The sequence below is a fragment of the Protopterus annectens genome, chromosome 3.part0 (genome assembly GCF_019279795.1).
Source record: "Protopterus annectens isolate FY-2018-M chromosome 3.part0, PAN1.0, whole genome shotgun sequence".
Taxonomy (NCBI): domain Eukaryota; kingdom Metazoa; phylum Chordata; order Ceratodontiformes; family Protopteridae; genus Protopterus; species Protopterus annectens.
In genome coordinates, this window is record NC_056731.1 from 126481153 (window position 1) to 126502766 (window position 21614).

At 37.4% G+C, this 21614-nt stretch overlaps 1 protein-coding gene across 1 annotated transcript in view; it reads right to left on the reverse strand.

Annotated features, from left to right (window-relative positions):
• Positions 1–21614, reverse strand: part of LOC122796782 (macrophage mannose receptor 1-like) — a 2734532-nt gene that overhangs the window by 2008627 nt on the left and 704291 nt on the right. Inside the window, 1 exon segment of the mRNA XM_044065509.1 lies at positions 14050–14163. Within this exon segment, the coding sequence (XP_043921444.1) occupies positions 14050–14163 (114 nt within the window).

Below are 21614 nucleotides of genomic sequence, written 5' to 3' on the forward strand. Positions count from 1 at the left end.
GTAGCTGAAATCGCCCATTATTAGGGTGTTGGTTGCACCCTAATATTTTTCAGTACATCAAGAAAAGAGGAGTGGGAATCTTGTGACATGGTGGGGGATCCGTAGCAAGCTACAATTTGGATTGCAGTTTTGTCCAGAGTTAGTTGCACTTGGACAACCTCGGATGCATTATGCTGAGCAACTAGCCTGGAGGTGTGGATATCCTTAATGAATATGGACACACCTCCACCTTTGGTGTTCTGGTCCAAGTTACATGGCCAAAATGTGTGGTATGAGTTATAGCCTGATGCAGGGGTGCTCTCTGGAGCCTTGAACCAGGTCTCAGTCACTGCACAGATATCGATGTTCTCCATTTTAAGGAGTGCCTTGAGTGAGTGCATTTTGAGATTTAGACTTCTAGCATTGAGTAGCATTACCCTCCATTTTTTTTTTATTATTATTATTAGTATTTTTTTAGTGTTGTCGCCTCACAGTAAGATGCTGTCCGGTTCGATTCTCAGCTAAAGCGTCTTCTGCGTGGAGACATGCATGAATGGGCATACCTTCATTGAAGGTTGTGCATCAGGGCTGGTAACTTGCCACATAAAAATCAACTACCAGTCATTAGTGGACCGGAGTTCCGCCTTAGTAGGTTAGCATGGAAGCCTGTTAATATTACTGCATTCTTTCCATTTTGTGACTTTTTACAATTGGAGAAGTATGTTATAAAGCATATCCAAACTGACAGGGAGGAAAGAAATCTACTGTGCTTGAAACTGCTGTGAAGCTGTTATAATCCAGGCATAGGTAACAAATCTTCAGCCTTAGCTTCCACAGATATAAGATATATCATTGAATGAAAACTCATTGGAACTTCAGCATGATCAGGTAATCCTCTCCTTTTCCAGGTTGAAAAACTAGTTCATTGTTTGCATATGTTGACTTTTATTTTATAATCTTGTCTCTTCACAGACAAACCACTACCACTGATCACAGAGTAAGGCAGCTGTAATTATACTAGGGAGCCATTTATTACATAACTCTTTTTCTTACAAGTCAGTACCAAAAACATTTTCTATGACTGTGGAGACTGTAGAAACATTTCCTAAGATGGAAATTCATTTTGGTGCTTTATGAAGACAAAACAAAAACAGTCTTGAATGTAATGTTAGAATTTCATATTATGACTCATACATTCAAATGTCATAGCTGTGTATTAAGTTAATGACCACTGGGGCCTTTTTAAGCCTAGCCATCCATCCCAAACTTGACAAGTGCTGATACCGTTGGTAAGTGTAAGCAGGGGCAAGAAAGATAAACCATTTACAGGCTGCCTGTGTCCATTAGAGGCATAGGTGCCAAAACAGAAACAAATTTCCTTTTCCCCATCTAATTGTCCAGTTTAACTTGAATTAGATTCGAGAGTAACATTGTTTCACGTGGATGGAGAACCTGTTCCAGGGAAGGGGTAGTCTCTGAGATATATACCTGTCTCTCCAGAAGGCACTATTTATATCACAAGCAAGGTTAAATCTTTAGAATGGGTAATTCTGGTGATGTTTGATTTGCACATAAGCAGGAGATCCATCAGAGTGTGGGCCAATGATGGCTTGTATACCAGGCATAGATTCCCTCAACAGCCAATAGTAGACAGAATATAGGCTTAAGGCTTTGAGGTGGTCTGCATAGGACATGTTATTTACACCCTGTATTTTTTTAGTGAGGAAACTCATTGGACATTCCAGTTGTTGGATGTGCCTTGCTAATAAATAGCAAAGGGTGCTTTGTGCTCAATGATAGGTCTGATGAATGTCAAATACAGTGGACCAAAGAACTCTTTGCACCTACAGTAGATGCCATACATTTGTTATAAATTGTACAACACGGAATGATTTCCTCACTTCTATAAATATGTGATAGTCAAAGACTAGATTACTGCCTATGTGTGTCCCCAAGTCCCTGAATACTGTGTCGGCTGTTAGGGGTGTGTTGTCAGCATGATAGATACCAGGGGTTGTTGATGTTCTGAAGGATACTGTTATGCATTTCTAGGCATTTAGTTTTAATCTATGGCTCTGACACCAGTTATTTGTCTGTGTCATCCTTCATGGAGTACATTAGTGCTGACGGGGGATTCTATGACTGCTCATAATTTGCAATCATCTGCAAATTTGGTCAGTCAGCAGCCCTTGATATTTGCCTTGACTTCAGAGAAGTAGATGGCAAAATGGAGCTGTTCCAGGACCAATCCCTGAAGGGATCTGCTGAAGACTGGCCTCTTTGTAGAGGTGCATTCCCTGATTCTAACTTCCAGGATCCTGTCTCTTTGGCAGCTGGCTACCCATCGGCTGGCATAAGGGTTTATACCTAACCTCTTGATTTTTTCAACAATGCCTAGATGGAGTATTGTGTCAAATGCCTTGGCCAAGTCAATGTAGGTAGCATGAACCATTTTGCCCTGCTCCATTGTTTTGGTGGCCTTTTCAAAGAAGTCCACTAGTATGAATAGGCATGACCTGCCCTTGACAAAATCAAAGTGGGTTGGGTGCAGTATATGAATGCTTCCTATGCCATTGCTTATCATATCTATGATAATTCTTTCCATAGCATTGCATATAAGACTAGTGAAACTTATTGGGTCTGTAGTTGGCTCACATCTGTGCAGACGAATGACAGCTGCTGCTCTCCATTCATGAGGAACAAAGCCTGTTTGGAGGCTATGGTCAAATACTGATTCCAGGGGGCCTGATAGTTCATGCTATTTAGAAAGCAGAAGAGGATATTGTTGGGGCGCATCAATGCAGTGTTCTTCACCATAGACAGAGCATTAAGGACCTGTTCCCTAGTGATAGGAGGGAGGAGTTATATGTTATGGTATTTCCTGAGGGTTGGCTGGGGGAGACAGAGGGGTAAAGTTATTACTGAATTTGTCTGTCAGTAGGTTTGCTATATCTTCTGGCTCAGAATAGGTGGCTCCATTAACAATGAGCTCTGCACACAATTATGTATTGCATTTGAGGTTGCAGACATCGCTAAAGAATGTCTTGTGGTTGTTCTTGGCTTGGGAGGCTAAATTTATATCAAATTTTGCTTTGGTAGACTTTATTTGTCCTCTGAGTTGTTTATTTAGTTTGATGAGAATGGTTTTATCTTATTGGGTGCTACACCTCCTAATGTTTGCCATAATTTGTTTCCTTCTGTTATACAGCTTAGTGATGTTGTGATTCCACCAGGGCAACATGTTTTCTGAGTTACTTCTTTACTTATTCCTGGTGGATAGTGCTGCCTCTATGCAACTATTAACATGCTTGTATAGGGTTTCTGTGAACAGTTCCCCATAGGCAGCAGTGTTCCCAGGGTTTAGTTGGGCTTGAAACTTTGCCAGATTATCACTTTGTAGTAGGATGTTAGCCTTAGAGTGGTTCCTGAACACTCCAGGGTTAGATGGGGTTCAGGTTTTATTTTTACTTCAAAGAAGACCTTTTTATATTCTGACCTTATCATAAAGGACACTACACTAGATTGTGTGCAGTGCTCTGCCATATTAGTGATGTCCAGATCCAGTATGTTTCAGCCCCTGGTCTGTATATTGACAACCTGGTCCAGGAAGTTTGTGTCTACAAAATCCAGGAATCTCTCTGCCTGCATGTTTGATGTTGTATATATTTCCCATTTAAAAGTGGGATAATTAAAGTTGCCCATGAATATGGTATCAGTTTGGATGATGAATGTGCCCATATATGTTACTGGTTTCCTGGGTAATACAGGGACACCTATAGCTTGTAAGGAAGGGGGTATGGAAATTGTCCAACAGTGATCTGAAAGTGAAGAAGCTCAAGTGCATCACCCTGTTTGACCAGCCATGATGCATATTCATTTATGATGCAAATTAAGACACCTCCACCTTTAGCTAGTTTATGTTTGTGAAGTAGCTGAACTAAATGCGTGGATGGCATTATAGACTTGCACTGCCAGGGTGCTCCCCGTGGCTTTAAACCAGGTTACAGTGACTGCACAGATGTCAGCCTTCTCTAGGGTGAGAAAACCGTGTAGAAAGTGAAATTTCTTGCTTAGACTCCTAGCATTGAGCAGTATTGTCAGATTTTCTTGGTTTTGATTTGCTATGTCCAAAGTACTTTCAGTTTGGCATTGCCTGAAAAAAAAATAGGCTGGAGTCACTTATGGATGCACAATAAATGATAATCGAAGAAAAGTAACAAACTACTTTATTGGACCGTGAACTGATAAAACATTTAGCGCTTTCATCCACATAAGTGGACTTCTTCAGAATGCCTTTTTACTGGCTGTTAAAACTTTTTTAAAAACTTTTTGGCGCCAATCCCACCTCCAAGTAAAAGTAACTTAAAGCAACATTGTACCAAAAAGTAACAATACATACAATACAAATTTTAAAATTAACCACATGTAAACCTATCATAGCAACATAAAGCAAAATATAAAAAATATAACTAAGCAAGCCTGACAAATCCTAACATAGACATCAAAGAAATATTTAATGTAGTGTCTATAGAGCGTGTTACTAACCTAAATTAATGTTGAATTTGGACAATAAAAATGGCTATAACCATACTAAAAAGTTCATTAGGCGTGGAATTAAGATCCTGGATGAAGTAAAAATCTAACAATGAAAAATCTCATAACCATTCCTCAATATATATATCCTGTTACTGATTAAAGAATAATAATATGACCTATTATAAAAGTTTTAACAGCCAGTAAAAAGGCATTCTGAAGAAGTCCACTTATGTGGATGAAAGCGCTAAATGTTTTATCAGTTCACGGTCGAATAAAGTAGTTTGTTACTTTTCTTCGGTTGTCATTTATTGTACATCCATAAGTGACTCCAGCCTATTTTTGTGCTCTTCTACTTTCTGTTGTCGTTTCGGCTGGTGTTTTTTCAGTTCAATTGCCTGAAAAAAGGCAGTATGTGGGAGGAGAATGTTTTAGCTAATAGAGGTGCAGACTATCCCTGGCAATGCAACATGATGTGTTGATCATCTGATTCTATGCTGACAAATATACTGTACATCCTTAGAATGACACCAAAAACTAAGCTAGTGATGATAGCAAATCCTCATCTGCTCGTATTGTGGTACCATCTTTGGAGAAGTCATAATGCTGCCCTGTGCTTTGTTTATACTAGCCTCAGACATGCATTCCGAGAGCTCCAGGATATCTTTCTTCATGTAATCTAGGGAGGTATCTGTCATGTCATTTACACCTCCATGAACTATGAGCCATGCTGGTATTTGTGGTCCAATGACCCGAGTGAGTGTGTGTAATGCAGAACCTGGCTCCTGATAAGCAACTGACCGTGACTTTCTCCTTACTCAGCCTGATGAGATGGACATCAGTGTTACTCACAATGGATTTTCCAATGACCAGTATGTTATGTTGGGTGGTGGCTTACCTTATGGGCTTAGAAGCAGAGACTCCATGAGATATAGCTGTATGTCTTGATCTGGGTGTTGTTTTAAAAGACTGCATCTGGTGCTGCTGAGGGCATTTGTTATTTGAAATTCATCTAGGAGATCTTTGAGGTTTAGGAAGGTTACATTTAAGTGCTTCAGCATATGTGGGTCTATGTGACTTCTTCATGCTTTGTGTGATGGGTGCAGTGTGTGTGTACTTCTGAGAACCTGATTGTATTAGGAATGCTTTTATGTGAGAGCTTTGCCTCCACTGACATTGTGTAAACACACCACTCACATACCTCATCAATTTGTTTGAGAACTAGCTGGTTGTCAGTAAACATGAGGGAATTTAAACATTGCTTCAGAAAACATATATCCACTGAGCTGGCAGCATAAACCGTGTGAAACTTCATAGCCATGGCAACCAGACCTTTTTTATTCACTAAACAGTTGCAGTGAAAATATAGAGAAAAGTCAGGAGTATCTAGTTTGCAACTCTGGAGGCATTGCTTGTCACTGTGCAAACTAATTGCACTGTATGCAACTATATACTGGTAAAATTTCAAGGGTGCTTTTACATGAAAAATGTCAGCTCAAGGTGCCTGAGTCTATAGACAACATTGCCAAACACTTGAGGGGAAACTAATAAAGCAGACCTTTATGATTTTTAAATGAAGTATTTGGGGAAATGTTTTGAAATCAGGTTAGATAGTAGCAAATCAAGCAGTACTTACTGAAAAGAAACAAAGAATCAGCTTTGTCAAGAATCATGAATACCGTAGATTTGCTTAATTGGTTACTACCCGGTTACTACTAGTGCTGGTCTAACCACGGCTTTATGTTGCTGGAATACAATCTCATGTTGGAAACAAAACAGTAGCACTAATCCCATGAAGAGAAGCAGGCCATAGACTTTTTTAATGATCAGCAGTCTTGTCTCAGATGATGCAGGATTCCATAGGCTCGTTATAGCTTTTTCCTGGCAGACACTTTAAAGAGCAACCAGACCAATCAGGAAGGTCCCACACAGACACTCACTGTCCAGTCAGAGACAGTCAGGAATCAATGCACTCTGCTCCTTCTCTCACCAGGAGAAAAATGGTGACACAAATTCCATGCCAATACCTATGAAGCTCTTATCAGGCTTTCTGGTGATCTGAAGTCTCCTGGAAATAATGTCATCGTGTTCCCCCTCTCATCAGGAACAAATCAGAAACACTAATGTCAACATGACTACTGAGAGGCAGAATGTGTGCTCTCCAATGATTAGTGGTCTTGGGCCAGACCTTGCAGATTTTAAGATAAGATGGAAAAAAGTTAATATGCTCAGAGATGCAGCATGGCTAAGCAGTTAGATATGAAATAGGTGGTAACTCAATATTTACAGTCTAAGGGGAGAGCCATATGTTTTAAAAGAGCAAGGTAGATTGGATGCAGGTGAACACTTTGTATTCTACCTCTATGGAATGCAGTGGGAGGGCCAATAAATTTAAATAACTGAAGGTGGAGTGACTCCACAAAATGATAATTCTGTGCTTACTGACAATAGAAAATGAAAGAGGAGAGGGAAAGAATTACGTGGTCAAGTTAACACAAGGGGCAGTAACTAGAGAGATAATGACGTTACATTTCTGTGTAACAAGAGGCTTTGGTTTCTTTCTTATTTTGAATATGCAATGTAAAACAGAATATAATTATAACACAGTGTAATGAATATACACTACGGTATACAAAATAGAAGAAAGCAATAAAAGGAAAAACTAACCTTTTCCTCACAGCAGTCTATGGCAGAGTCTAAATAAGCACAAGAGACATTTATTCAGAGATGATCTAGTATGTCCTTTTCCTGCTTAACTTACTTCCCTGGTGTCACACAGTTTCCATGTGGCGACTGACAGAATCAAATGCAGGACCACAGAATGTAGTTCGTTGAAAAAAATATAACTTTAGCAGCACAGCTCAAGTGCTAGATTATTCTAGTGACTTAATGAAAATGAACCGTACATCTCTTCCACAGGTGCTTGCATATTCAGATCAATCATGCATGTCTCATTAAGCACCTAAGGGCTACATGAGCTATACGTGTTGAGTAGTAAAGTCACTCACCTCAGTAGATGACATAATCACAGGCAGCCCCCTATTATTTACAAGTTTCTCTTTAGGTCTCCAGTATTTTTCATTTTTTGGCTTGAAACTGGAGTTAATACTGTTGGTTTTGTAAAATATCATAATTATAGTACCAGCCACAGATACTGGCCAAGGTATCATCTTTGTCTCATCATGCTTAACACTGTGATGTGATGGTCCACACAATTCAAGACATCTTAAATCTGTCACTATTCTATCATTAGGTTACTGCATATAAAATCAGTTTCCTAATTATATTGCTTTTTCAAGCTGTCAGTGCCTTTGATGTGCTCTGCCATCCCACAAGAATTAACTTTCTTCAACTGAAAAGCAAATATTGTAACAGTAAGAAGAGATGCAAGATTTTTGTAGCAAGCCAAAATAGTATGTAGAGTGCAGAATCGGCTACAAACTGAAAAAATATGGTGTAATACTCAAGGTGTGTGTGTGTGTGTGTGTGTGTGTGTGTGTGTGTGTGTGTGTGTGTGTGTGTGTGTGTGTATCTCATATGTGAGTTTATGAATGTATCTATATATGCCAGTTTGTATATGTGTGTGGGGGGGTGTTTGTGCGTGTGTGTATAAAAATATACATCACTGTTACAATTAAAACCAAAAACATTTAACTTTTGCCTAATATAAGCACTTCTTAGCAGTGCAAGAGACCTTTAAATGCTAAAGTTGCAGAAATGTCCTGTACCAGATTACCTGCTGGGGCAAAGGTATATATTTTATAATAATAGTACAGTTGACCTCCTCCTCCTGTACTGCTGTTAGAAAACACATATCATCCATGTCACTTTTCTGGTACCATTAAACTTGACAAGCCCTGCTTTCTACCACCCCTATCTGTGTGCACAACATAGAGAGTAAAACTTGCCTATGTTAATTAAGAAATGTTATAAATGAATTCCTTCATCTGCCACATACAAAGGTCAGTGCACTTTTATACTGAAACAAACTCTGACTGATGCATTGAGATCCTACTTTTGCCCATGCACGTGTCTCATTAGTAGGCTTTAGTCTTTATGTAGAAGATGAGTATCATTTATCATATTCCCATCATCATAGCAGCACAGCACGTGTGTTTTTTATCATGGATCATTTTTTGCATTCTTAATGGAAGAGTTATTTAAAACTAGAAAACAATGTAAATGAGCCAATGACACACAGTCAGAAAAGATATTCACAAAATTATTTTACTATCGGTTTAACAGTTACATTCCACAATGAAATATGTGCAATTATTTTGAATATGAAGATCACCTAAAGTGACAGGTAAAAATGAGGATCACTTGTTGATCACTGACACTAGCAACTCAGTTGCATGTTGATGCATACATTTTATGAAGACTGCTTGAACTCGTCACACAAAATCTGTGGCCGCATGCACTAAAAACCTATGTTCATCCATTGGCATGGGCTAAGTATAAATCCTATTGGTCATCACCTAACGAATGAGAAGCTATGAACTACCCTGATCAGTATGAACATCTGTGAAGTCATCTACTCAAAGGGGCTCTTGATCAATAACCACAATTTTCCAGTTACTGGCGTGACTCCAACTTTGCTGGAGAGTTTTCTTTACAAACTCATGGCACATGTGTGACAATATTTACAGCATGCAGGCTGACGCTCATACTAAGAATAATATTACTACCATCCACATCTCCATACTGTCTAGCAGACAAGAAAGATAATATTCTTCTGAGGAAGTACCCACAAAAGGATACATCAGACAGCTTAATCTGCCCTACAAATGAATGTTTTCCTGTCTGCCAGTCTAGTAAAACTACCTAAACAAGTTTTCTTCTTTAAGTATCAAAATGTGTATTATTGACTAAATAGCTTTCACACAGCAATTATAATAGGTTTGCACAGAGTATTGGGGCACTTGGCAAGTAACTTTGGCTCTTGCTTGTCCTCCCTAGTATTGTTTTGTTCTTGTTTTTCTCCCTAGGGATTGTTTAGTTCTTGTTTTTTTCTCCCTAGGTATTGTTTTGTTCTTGTTTTTCTCCCTAGTATTGTTTTGTTCTTGTTTTTCTCCCTAGGGATTGTTTAGTTCTTGCTTTTTCTCCCTAGGTATTGTTTTGTTCTTGTTTTTCTCCCTAGGGATTGTTTAGTTCATGGTTTTTCTCCCTAGGTATTGTTTTGTTCTTGTTTTTCTCCTTAGTATTGTTTTGTTCTTGTTTTTCTTCCTAGGGATTGTTTAGTTCTTGATTTTTCTCCCTAGGTATTGTTTTGTTCTTGGTTTTTCTCCCTAGTATATTTTTGTTCTTGTTTTTCTCCCTAGGGATTGTTTAGTTCTTGATTTTTCTCCCTAGGGATTGTTTAGTTCTTGGTTTTTCTCCCTAGATATTGTTTTGTTCTTGTTTTTTCTCCCTAGGAGTTTCTTTCTTTCACTTTTTACCCTATTCAAATTGTATTTTCCAGCAGCTGTTAAGATAATCTTCATACCTGAGAATATGGTTACTTTATCCTACCTTTTTTTTAGACTATACTATATGCCTTTTTCATTTATCACTATCTTCTCCCAACACTAACTGTATCTACCTCACCTAGACACACAGTTGTATTGAAAATATTAATATCCCTCTGCCAACTGCATTTTACAATTTTCTCACACTATAATAAAATATCCAAGATTCCAGTACTTAATGAGTATGTAGCAAGCTTACTGTTTTTTTTCTTCAGTTCTCTTTTCTTATCTTTCACTCTTACCTTGTGGACTGGTTTCAACCCACTGCTTTCATTATATCACCATACTTATTTTCAGAATGCTCTACGAACTGCTACTCAGCATGGTTTCAGATCAACACCTAGTACTACAACAGCTCTACTATCACTCAAAGACACTGTAAATAAAGCTAGAGACTCTGGGAGCTTTCTCTCTATTTATTCATCTCTTCAAAGCCTTTGATACTGTCTCCCATTCTAAACTTATACATTGCCTGTCCAACATCCATCTCTCCTTCTCTGCAACCAGCTGGTTTACCAATGATCTAACAAACAGGCAGCAATCTGTAAAATGGCTAGGTTTTTTATCATCATACCTTCCAACCATCACTGGTGTTCCCCAAGGTTCCATACTTGGGTCGTTAATTTTCAACATCTTCATAAATGATTTTCAGACCGCAACCCATAAATCTCTTCGATTCAGTTTAGAGATGATTCCACTATCATCTGCTCTTCACAGAACTTGCTTCCTTTTCCTCTCTGGAAGCATGGCTAAAATAATGCTCAACTATTACTTAATCCCACAAAACAAACTCCCTTTATTCACACTTAAATCTTGTCATAAGTATAAACCTGACATTAGAATATTACCCACAATAATAAAGTAACAGAAGTTGTCCAATCCACCAAACTCATTGGAGTAATAATTGACGGCAATCTAAAATTTGATATCCGTCTACAAAACAGTATTAAAAAATGCACCAACAATTAGGCATGCTATATAGGCATAAATCCTTTCTAAATAAACAAATGAAATACACAATGTAAACTGTAAGCAACTGCAGCTTTTCTCCATGGACATCCACTGAAAATGGCTACTTCAGACTCAGTCAGATTTTCCCAGCAAGCAAATGTCAATAAGTAAATAAATATGTCCAAAGCCCCATGTCATCTTCTGCATTAACCATGTTCAGAAATTAAACCTGTATGTACCCAAGGCAAAGCCCCATCTCATCTTCTGCAATAACCATGTTCAGAAATTAAACACAAACCTGTATGTCCCCAAGTTCCCATTACTAGCTTCTGTAGCATGCATGCTTGTTGGGGCTCATATCCACCATAGTCTGTACCTAAGAATAACTGAGAACTTACACCTGTTATTTTCTCTCATTTGTCTATTCCACATGTGTGAATGTCTAGCCCAACTGCTAAACACTTTACACCAGGGCAAATTAAAATATTTTTCATATAGCCTACTAAGAGAGAGCTACAAGTTAATATATTTTCTATTTTATTATTTCTGATTTTTTTCCTTTGCTGCTATGGATTACATGTAGTTTAAGAAAATAAGAAATATTGTCTCATCATATCATTTAGAATAAAACTGCCAGTGATCTTTCCTGCACTTTATCCTGGTCTTATTACTAAAGTGCTTTCCACCTACACACATTTCTAAACCAGACGTATAGCACAGCATTGTCTTTTTATATTTGTTTGCATATTTGTCATCTACAAGGTGAGGTGTATAGTCTATACTGTTTCAATGGGATTTACATTTTACATTTATATACAATTCTTTCACTTAACACCTATATCTCAGTGACTATTTAAAAAATCCTGATGCCATAGTTCAAAAAGCTGGCAAAGTGAGTCCAGCATTTTATCCTGTAAGTGTACAAATTCCTCTTTAAGATGTTACTGCACAAAGGCAGAGCTACAGGGCATAAACAGGGACTTGCCATGGATCTGTTGAAATCTCAGACCTAATGCATTATGTGCTGTTAAGTTTATAAGCCTGTGTCTGACATCATCAACACTTCGTCATAAGTATTCCATTTTTTTAACTTGCTCTGTAAACATTTAATCCAGCTACATACAATTGCTGTCATATTTCTGATGGTTGCAGCAATGGTAATTTTCTACCTAGAAAATGTAAATGCACATAATGAAAGTAAATTATCCTGTAATTTCAAGTTCAGCAATGAAGATATAAAAAGAGGAGGCAAACAAATGAGAATACAGAATACAGAAATTTCGTACCCAGATAAATTACAAATGTCACTGTATTCAGCCTGTATACCAGCAGAGAATGCTCCTTTCAAAAAAAAAAAAAAAAAAAAATATATATATATATATATATATATATATATATATATATATCTATATATGCGCATCCCCTACACATGACTGAAATTTCAGAAAGCCGAAACCCATATGGCTGAGACTATATGATTGACTTTTGAAATTTCAGTCATGCAGAATGGGCATCTCCATATGGTGCGGAATGGGAAGATTCCCATCTTTTGCACTGTAGTGCAATCTCAGAATTGGTATTTTAAATTGCAGGGGAAGGTGCAGGGGGGCTTGCTAGCAACATGTAGGTAAGTTTTCATTTTTTTTTTTTTTTTTTTTTACATGTTCGAAATTTAAAAAGTCGAACATATGGTCTCGACCATATGGGTTTCAGCTTTCTGAAATTTCGATCATGTATAGTAGACCCATATATATATATATGTATATATATATATATATATATATATATATATATATATATATATATATATATATATATACACACACACACACACACACACACACACACACACACATAGATTTTATATTGCTTGCATAAAATACCTTGCTAGGGGGACAGAATCAATAGAACTACATTAGGTTGTTATGGAAGGTCAGAACAGTATTAATGTGGTACATGTTAATGAATTTATTTTGTAAAGAATATCTCACATTTTCATTTCAGTTAAATACATTTGTGAATTGAAGCAATAAATCATAGCTTGGTGTAGGTCCTTGAGGATTTAGCCATGGCTGGTGTTGTTTGGTCATGCAAGTAAATCCCAGTTAATCAGACAAAGTCAGTTATGGGTAAACCTGCCTTGCCCACACAAGAATGTGATACATTCCTTATTATAGCATGGCATTTAGAAAACACCATTTATTAAATAATGTTCATGTGTTCTATGACTTCAGATTCACATCGAGTTCTCAAAATAAGTAGAGATAAACCTGAAATTTAAAAAATGTCAATGGAAAAATTCGACTAACAAAAAAAGTGAAGAACAAATATATTTTTTTTGCGGAAACATGCCTTCCACACACCGCATGACTCATCAATCTCTAAATGTACTAATTTGTCAAGACTATGCATTGTTTGGGCATAACAAGATACTTTCTTCCCCCCTATAATTCCACATTTGAATTGAAAACAATAGTTATTTATTTATGTTACCGTGCATGTACTTGATGAATGCTGGTTTGGCGAAAAACACATCAATTAAATCCAAGTGCTCTAGGGACTTCACACTGTTTCCATCTGCTTTCACCAGTAAGAATCCATAGGAGTTGGAATAGGATATACTGCATGCTCTCATAATCACATATGTGAGGATACATGTGCAGTGCATCTCTTCACTTTCATCCGTTACTTATTTTAACGGTACTTGTGCAATTTAAGTCAATATCATTAAGGTGCTCTAGAGGTACAACTCTTTCCCTAACTGTAAATATGATTTTTTGAAGTGTTTGATGAATGTTTCAAAGGGTGAATCGTAATTTTTATTTTGAAAATTGCTAATTTAGTTTGGGAGTTTGTGCCATGGAGAAAATGGTAACTGTGATTTTTGTTGGTTTAGTAGCTGTTTTAAACAGTAACTTATTTTATTGTATAATTAAATATATACATGTGAAGTAAATGAATGACATGCTAATCTTTACAATGATAAAAGAAGAACATTTATACATGAATGGATATATAGACAGATTTATAATATTAGATAGTTCTGTCAGTACTAATTGAAGATGATGTATGTGCTTACACTTTTGCAGCCTTCTTCAAAGATCTTCACACCCTCCTGAGATGGTGGTAGGGGTTTCCTTTTGCAGATATAGCCATACTTCTTTTCACAGCTATCATCAGACCAATAGCCATCCTGAAAAGCAAGATATTTAAAGTACAAGCTAAAGATTATCAAGGTTGCTAATGTAACAGCAGTCTACTACTAATCTATTTTCCATATATATGTTGCATTTATAAGTTTATATAGCTTCTTTTAATTTGTATGTATTTAATTTGCTTGACTTAATCTGTAGCTAGTACATGATTGAAAAAGAGCACTAGTAGTCAAGTTCACTTGCCTGGAAAATAAAAAAATATAAAAAGACAAATGCTTTATAAAATGCTGCCTGCAGCAGGTTATTCTTATAAACATTCCATGTTTGTCAGTGTGTTTGTTTTATTGTGTTTTTTTGTCATCCCCAAACCTGACTATTTACTCTGACATAACCACCCATGATCGCTCCTCATTCCCCATCCTGCCTACTAGCCTATGCAGGAAATCTTACACAATAACCCTTTGCCACAGTGTCCAGTAAACTCTAATTGATGCAAGACTTGAGCACTGGAACTTCTAATGAGTGCTTTAAAATGTCAAACTTCAGCTATATTGATCCCAACTATTTCATGGATGTGGGAATTCATTAATCAGCCATTTCTGATTGATGTAGAATGTAGAACGTATAGTCACTTCCCCAAGATGGTGAAATAACAATGGCCCCTTATTCCTATCCCTTATGTAGGGTCTTCTTGTACCTGGTATTGATAGCTAAAACTGAATCACTAGGGATACAGCTGGGTGGGTAGGGGGGTCCTTAGCTGTCTGCATCACAGAGCTGGGTTATGGCTAGTTAATTAGTATCATTTGGATTTCATGTAGATGAATTATGTATCATTATTTGCTTTCTAAGCCAACCCTTTTGTGCTCCTGAAAACTATAATTTTAATATTTTATTAAACAGGAATACAAAGTAAAAGGAACTTGCAGTTTCAAATACCAAAAAAGTTGTGTACTTACCATAACAATAGATCTGTGTTGTCTGTTTCAGTTCTTCCTCAAAAGATGGGTTTGAGATCTGATCTCAGATCCATCTTCAGCCACTTTCAGGATTCAGGATCCACAGCTCAGGCTCCTCCTCTTAGCCATAATCCCCTCCTTCCCCCAAAATTATCTCAGATAGAGTTCGCCTGCAATCTCATGATACAACCATAACTGAAAATACTGAAGGAAAACAAAAAATCCATTCCAGGATAAAAAAGGATATCAGAGATAGAGCACTATTCTGGAGGTGTAAATGTGCAATTCCTTGGTCATGGACAGGTCACGCTGTCATACCAGAAGCACACTGCCAATAATCTTCCATGAAACTGAATGGGCATTCAGGAAAGGGAGCTGAGGAAGGATGGAAACAGACAACACAGATCTACCATCATGGTATGTACATAACTTTTGTATCTGATGTTGTCTGTTCTGTCTGCTCCTCAACAGATGAAACAGAGTCTATAACGACTTAGCTCTCAGGGTGGTTTCATGGAAGGATATTCCTGATGATGGCTGAACCAAAATCTGTCCTATCCCTGGATAGCAAGTCTAGCTTATAATGGGAAGTGAAGGTGTGAATGTTAGACCAGGTGACAGCAGCACAAATATCATCAACTAAGGCCCTTGAAAAGAAAGCCAAGGAGGCTGAGAAAGATCTAGTAGAGTGAGCCTTGACGGGTCTGGGTAGTGTCAAGCCTTTTTCCCTATATACATAAGGAATACAGTCAGCTAATCATCTTTCTATGAATACTTTCAAAAACCTTGTCCCAGTTTGACTTTGGAAGAGGAGACAAAATGCTGTCTGTCTTTCTAAATGTTTTAGTACGATGGAGGTAGAAACATAGTTAGAGATGCATATCCAACAAATGAAGCATATATTTTCTGTTATTTGAAAAATTTGTAAAGAAGACTGGTAGATTAAAGCACTGGTTAAGACATGTCTCAGTAGCTATGTTGTGTAAGAGAGATGGATTAGCCCATAAAAGACACCCTATTTTTGTGGAAGATAATGTACGGAGGCTTACAAGACAAAGCTTGAAGTTCAGTCACTCTCTGAGCTGAGGTAATAGCAAATAAAAAGAGTATTTTCTGGGTCAAACACTTAATGTCCACCCTGGCAGCAGGTTCAAAGAGTGCTTGGTTCAAAGCCTAAAGCAAAACAGTCATATCCTAAGATGGGGTAGGATCCATAAGTGGTCATCTGTGCAGGAAAGTACCTCTCAAGAAAGTCCACCAAACAGATAAATCCCAACAAGGGCACACACTAATAACAGAAAAAATAAAAAAACAAAAAGTGCAAACTTAAAAGACTGCTTTATTACCACCGGAATAGTGGAATAATTAATTCTCTCAGCAACTAAGCGCTTTCACCAATCTCTTTGGCTTCATTAGAGTTAATGAAAGCAAATCACAACACCAAATAAATATACATTTAAATGTCCATTAACCAATCATTGTCACACTATTAAAACTTCCCAATTTCCAATTTACATGCATAATTCATGACTGACATCATTGCACCCTCCCTGAAATATTTAAATAAGCACTCATCCACATCTCTATACACATAAAACAAACAACTTTAAAATACATAAAAAGCCTGAAGCAAAACAGTTATATCCCAAGATGGGGTAGGATCCATAAGTGGTCATCTAAGCAGGAAAGTACCTCTCAAGAAAGATTTGCATAGTTTCAGAGATGTTAAGTTAGAATGTTTTGTTCCAACGTGAACATTTGAAATAGCTGCTAACTTGAACCTTAAGAATTATCTGGCCCCATCATGAAAAATAGAAGTTAGGAAATCCAAAACTGCTGGAAAATGAGCCACAAAAGGATCCAGATTCTTCTGGGAATCCCAGATAGAAAATCTCTTGCACTTGCTCTTATAAACTTTTCTGGTAGATGGTTTCTGGGAAGAAGTGAGAATGTGGATAACGGGAGGAAAATGTAAATGAAAAAGTACCAGACCAACACTGCTAGGCACAAATACAATTTAATAACATGCAAGAAGTATAAAACAATAAAAGTAAGCACTTTTGTGATTACCACATGCACTTACTTTTATTGTTTTATACTTCTTGTGTGTTATTAAATTGTGTTTGTGCCTAGCCATGCTGGTTTGGTACTTTTTTCATTTACATTTATGTTTACATATTGTACTGAATCTTATTTCAGTCCTGTTTATTTCTTTTATTGCATTATAAACTTAGGAGGAAAGCCTGGACTGACTACCCATCATTGGAAGTGGAGAAACCAAGGGGTTAACCTGAGAGCTCAAATGTCTTGGTGAGGCATAACACACAGGCAAGAGAGTAGAGCCAGACTGAGGTCCAGCACCAAAGGCAGATGCATCAAGTGAGGTCAAGGAAGTGGAACACTACTTGGCGAGGCCAGAAGGGGGCAATGAGGATGACGGACCGTGATCCTCATCCGCAGAGCTCTCTGTAAGAAGTTTGGGATCAGTGGAGTAGGAGAAAGGCATAGAGTAGCCCGGAGGGCAGATATAATTAGAGCAACCCCTAGTGACTCCCATCTGCAGGAATCAGGGCAAAAAAACTGCTGTATTTGGAGTTGATTGGAGAGCTAAAAAGATCATAGCATGGTTGACCCCACTGATGAAAATTTTGTTCCACTACTGATGGATTGAGACACCACTCATGAAATTGTAGAATTAACCTGCTCAACTTGTCTGCTAGAATACTGGACTTCCTGTATGTGGAACAGGTCAAAGCTTATAGGAACCATCTGTCCTTATGGGATAAAATGTGAAAGCAGAAGCTGAGGGAGAACCCTGAACTATCGAAGTAGGAGTCAAGACCTCCACACCTGAATGGCTGAGGAAATCAGATCAACTCCTTTCTGAGAAAGACACCAAAGCTGAGATATCTAATGCCAAAGCCTCAATCAGAAGGGACAGTTCCAAGAATTTTGGAATCAATCCCCTGCCACAAAACTAGCACTGAAGCTTCAGTTCTGAGATACTTCCAGATGTGAGGAACTCAGAACCAGCAGTGTCAGAGAAGTTGCTTGAATATAAGATGACCACATCTTTGGATCCAATGTGGGGTAGGAGCAACCATAGGAGGGGTCAAAGGGCCAAAGCTCATAGGTCTGATGAAGAGATGGAGCTAGGAACCCCCCCCCCTCCAGCTGAATTTGAGTCCTGAGGAACATCTTTATCATTCTATCCACATCAGCTTCTGTCAGACTTCTGGTAGACCTAACAGTCCTTAGGAAGGAATGCACAGATGGGGGGTTTGAAGATTTTTGTACAGGTGTCTCTTAGAGAAAGGGGGAATGCAACATGGAAAGAGTGACCCCAATGAAAACCTCAGCTTGGTAAAGGTGGAGTTCTGGATAATACTGGTGTCATCTCTGAAGGAGGAGTAGGATGTAATGATCTGGACTTTTTTGAAACTGGAGCCAAAGATGATCAAGGTGAAGGAGAGTGGTCAGGGGAGTTCTTTCTTTCTCCTTTCCCTAGACTCTGGGCTCTTTTCCCCTCTGGATTTGTCAGAAGATTTTTTACAGGTTAGAAGTCTCCAGAAAGTGAAGAAACAGATTTTGATGATTCTCCCAAAGAAGGAGCAAGAAGCCCCTTCAATAGCAGATTGTTTCTTCTGTCAATAATGGCCTAGTCATTAAAGGCCATATAAATAGAGCAGTCCTCATCTGAGTGATCAGCACCCAAACAATAAACAGACTTTTGGTGTACACCTGAATTTGGAAGTTTGTGGCTGCAAGTCATGCATTTCTTGAACCCTGATGGCTTATCAGACACGAGTAAACCAATCAAAAAATGAGAAGATTTGACAAAGAAGTTTTTTTTGTATTTTTTTTTTCACTTGAAAAGACCAACAGTGGTAGACTCAACATAGAAATACTAACAATGGTAAAATCTACTACCAAACAACATGTAACCAAATTCTAATAGAAAAGGGTGAGAAGGTGCCAAAGGTATGAGGCAAATGGAAGAAAATGTTTAGCACCATAACGAAAGTTTGCAAGTAAAGGAAACGTTATCAAGAAAATCAAGAAAGGTACCCTATGACAAGCAGAATGCTAACAACCAGTGGACCACATCTGTTCACTATGAGTGGCAGGTGAGATCAGGGATAATCTTGGGCACAGGAGGAGGTTATGGGTAAGGGGAGGAGCCTGAGCTGATGATCCTGAAGTCTAAAATCATCTGATGTTGGATCCAAGATCGGCTCCAAACTCCATCTGTTGAGGAACAGATGGAACAGACATCAGATACAGTTATTAACATGATTACAATTATTTCCAGAGAAGATAGCAGTTGAGCTTTGAAGGACTGAGATAGAGCTGCTGGATGGGACGGTGGGAGGATGGCATAATGGTTAAGGTGTTTACCTTACAGACACAAGGTGCAGGGTTTGATTCTCACATGGGGTAATTGGCTAGGCTTGAAATGGCCCACAAGTGTAGTTAGCCTAGTACTAATCTATGAACCTATGAACCTGTGCTGAACTCATCCAAAATGTATTGCTCATATACTCTTTTATCAATGAATGCATGACATGTTAAGTCACAGTAATAATACAGCTAAGTACATAACAGTCTCATACCACAGAATCACATTTCATTGTTTTTTCTTACTAAGAATTCCAAACAGGAGAATTGACATACACATACAGGCTATGAGAGGTTCCAAATAGTTCAATGCCACTTTATCAGAGCCAGGAATTCTGGTACTCAAATATGTGTGCACCTATATGTAAACCACAGACAATGTGTTAAAGACATTTCTGCCATAGCAGTCAACATTAATATTCAGACAAATTCTTTAAAATCCACATTTCTTTTCTGTACAACTAATGGTGATACTAGTTTATGATGTTATGATTGAGAATGTTAAACATATTTCCATGTAGTACTGTAAGGGTAGGGCCTGTCCTATAATTTTAAATTTTAACTATTCTCTGACTTCTTTGTTAATTATCTTGGAGTTGTATGACTAGTGCCTCCATGCATGTTAACATCTCAGACGATAGAAACTTTTGCAACTTCTTTGGTAGTTTAGCACCCATTCATACGCATACTCCTATCTTGCAGAAAATAAACTTTTTCAACAGTTACATATTTAATGAAAATGACAGAACTGTATAATTTGATACCATAGCAAAGGATGCAACTATAAAGGAGTTATATCTGTTGCCTCTGATGTTGATTGTCACAGTGTCCTTTTAATCTTGTAGCCACAGCACAACCACATTTTTGTACTGTGAAATGATACCCAGTTTGTTTGCAGCTTTATATGTGAGTAAACCAGATAAAATGTCCCTTGATCACACTACTATGCAGAGACGTTAGATGTTTTTTAATGCTGCTTCTATTTGGATCTAGGGGTTTGTCACTCTTTATATTTACATGTAGCCAGCACATAGATGTTACTGTATACAGTGAAAGTTATACAGAAAGGTAGCTATGCTTCAGAACCTGAGGAATAGAAAAATTAACACATAACTGTCTTCTCAAAAGTCCTTTATCAAGAGATCATGCAGAAAAGTCCAGTTCTATGAGATCAGTTTTATGTACATTGACACGAAAATCCAAAACAGACCATTATGTTCATAGACATCATCATTTCCCTGTTCAAGAAAACAAATGCAAGAATGACACAGGAAAATAATTATTTCATAAGCAGACATTCATTAAATCCCAATAGTGCTTGCATCAATTCAAGCTAGGATCAATGTGTATGTAAGGTCTTAATCACAATAAATATACTATACTGCATGGAAGATCTTCATACAGCTATGCAAAATCAAGGATATTAATAGGATACATACTAATTAAAGGATGTGTAGCCAAATTGGCATAGTACCGTCAAGTTACTTAAACAAAGTAGCATATAGCATGTTTCAGCATTTACAAAATCTTACTACAACAAGGCAAGTTGAAGAAATAATATCAATCAATAATCTACCTTGACTAAAAATATATTAATCTACTCCAGCAAGAATTATTGAAGTTAAGACCAAGCCTTCACTGTATACAAGGTGATATTGGTAAAAGCAATATTACCTGAAAAAATTAGAACATTTCATTGTTTTAGAAAACATATTAATACCAAAATGTATTTCAACTGGGTTACTACAATTTTCTGACAGGTTTCTCATTCATACTTTAAAACAATAGAAATAAAAAGCTCTGCAAATGATTTCACTTGAATGCAAAACAGCTCAAAATCCTTTTGCACCATATAGCAATCTCTTTTATTATCTTTACGATATTAGCTGGTTCTCTAAATTAACTACATTGATATTATTATCATTATTATAATTCCTATAATAAGGAATAAAAAGTGAATAAAAACACGAACAAATTTAAATATAATTTAAGTAGAGAAGAATGGAAAAGTCTATTAAAGTTAAGTGAAAAGGGAACTGGTGTTTAAACCATCAGATAAAGGGGGTAAACTAGTGGTGCTTCATTATAATCAGTATCTGAATATGTGTTATGCTCATTTAAAGAATGTTAAA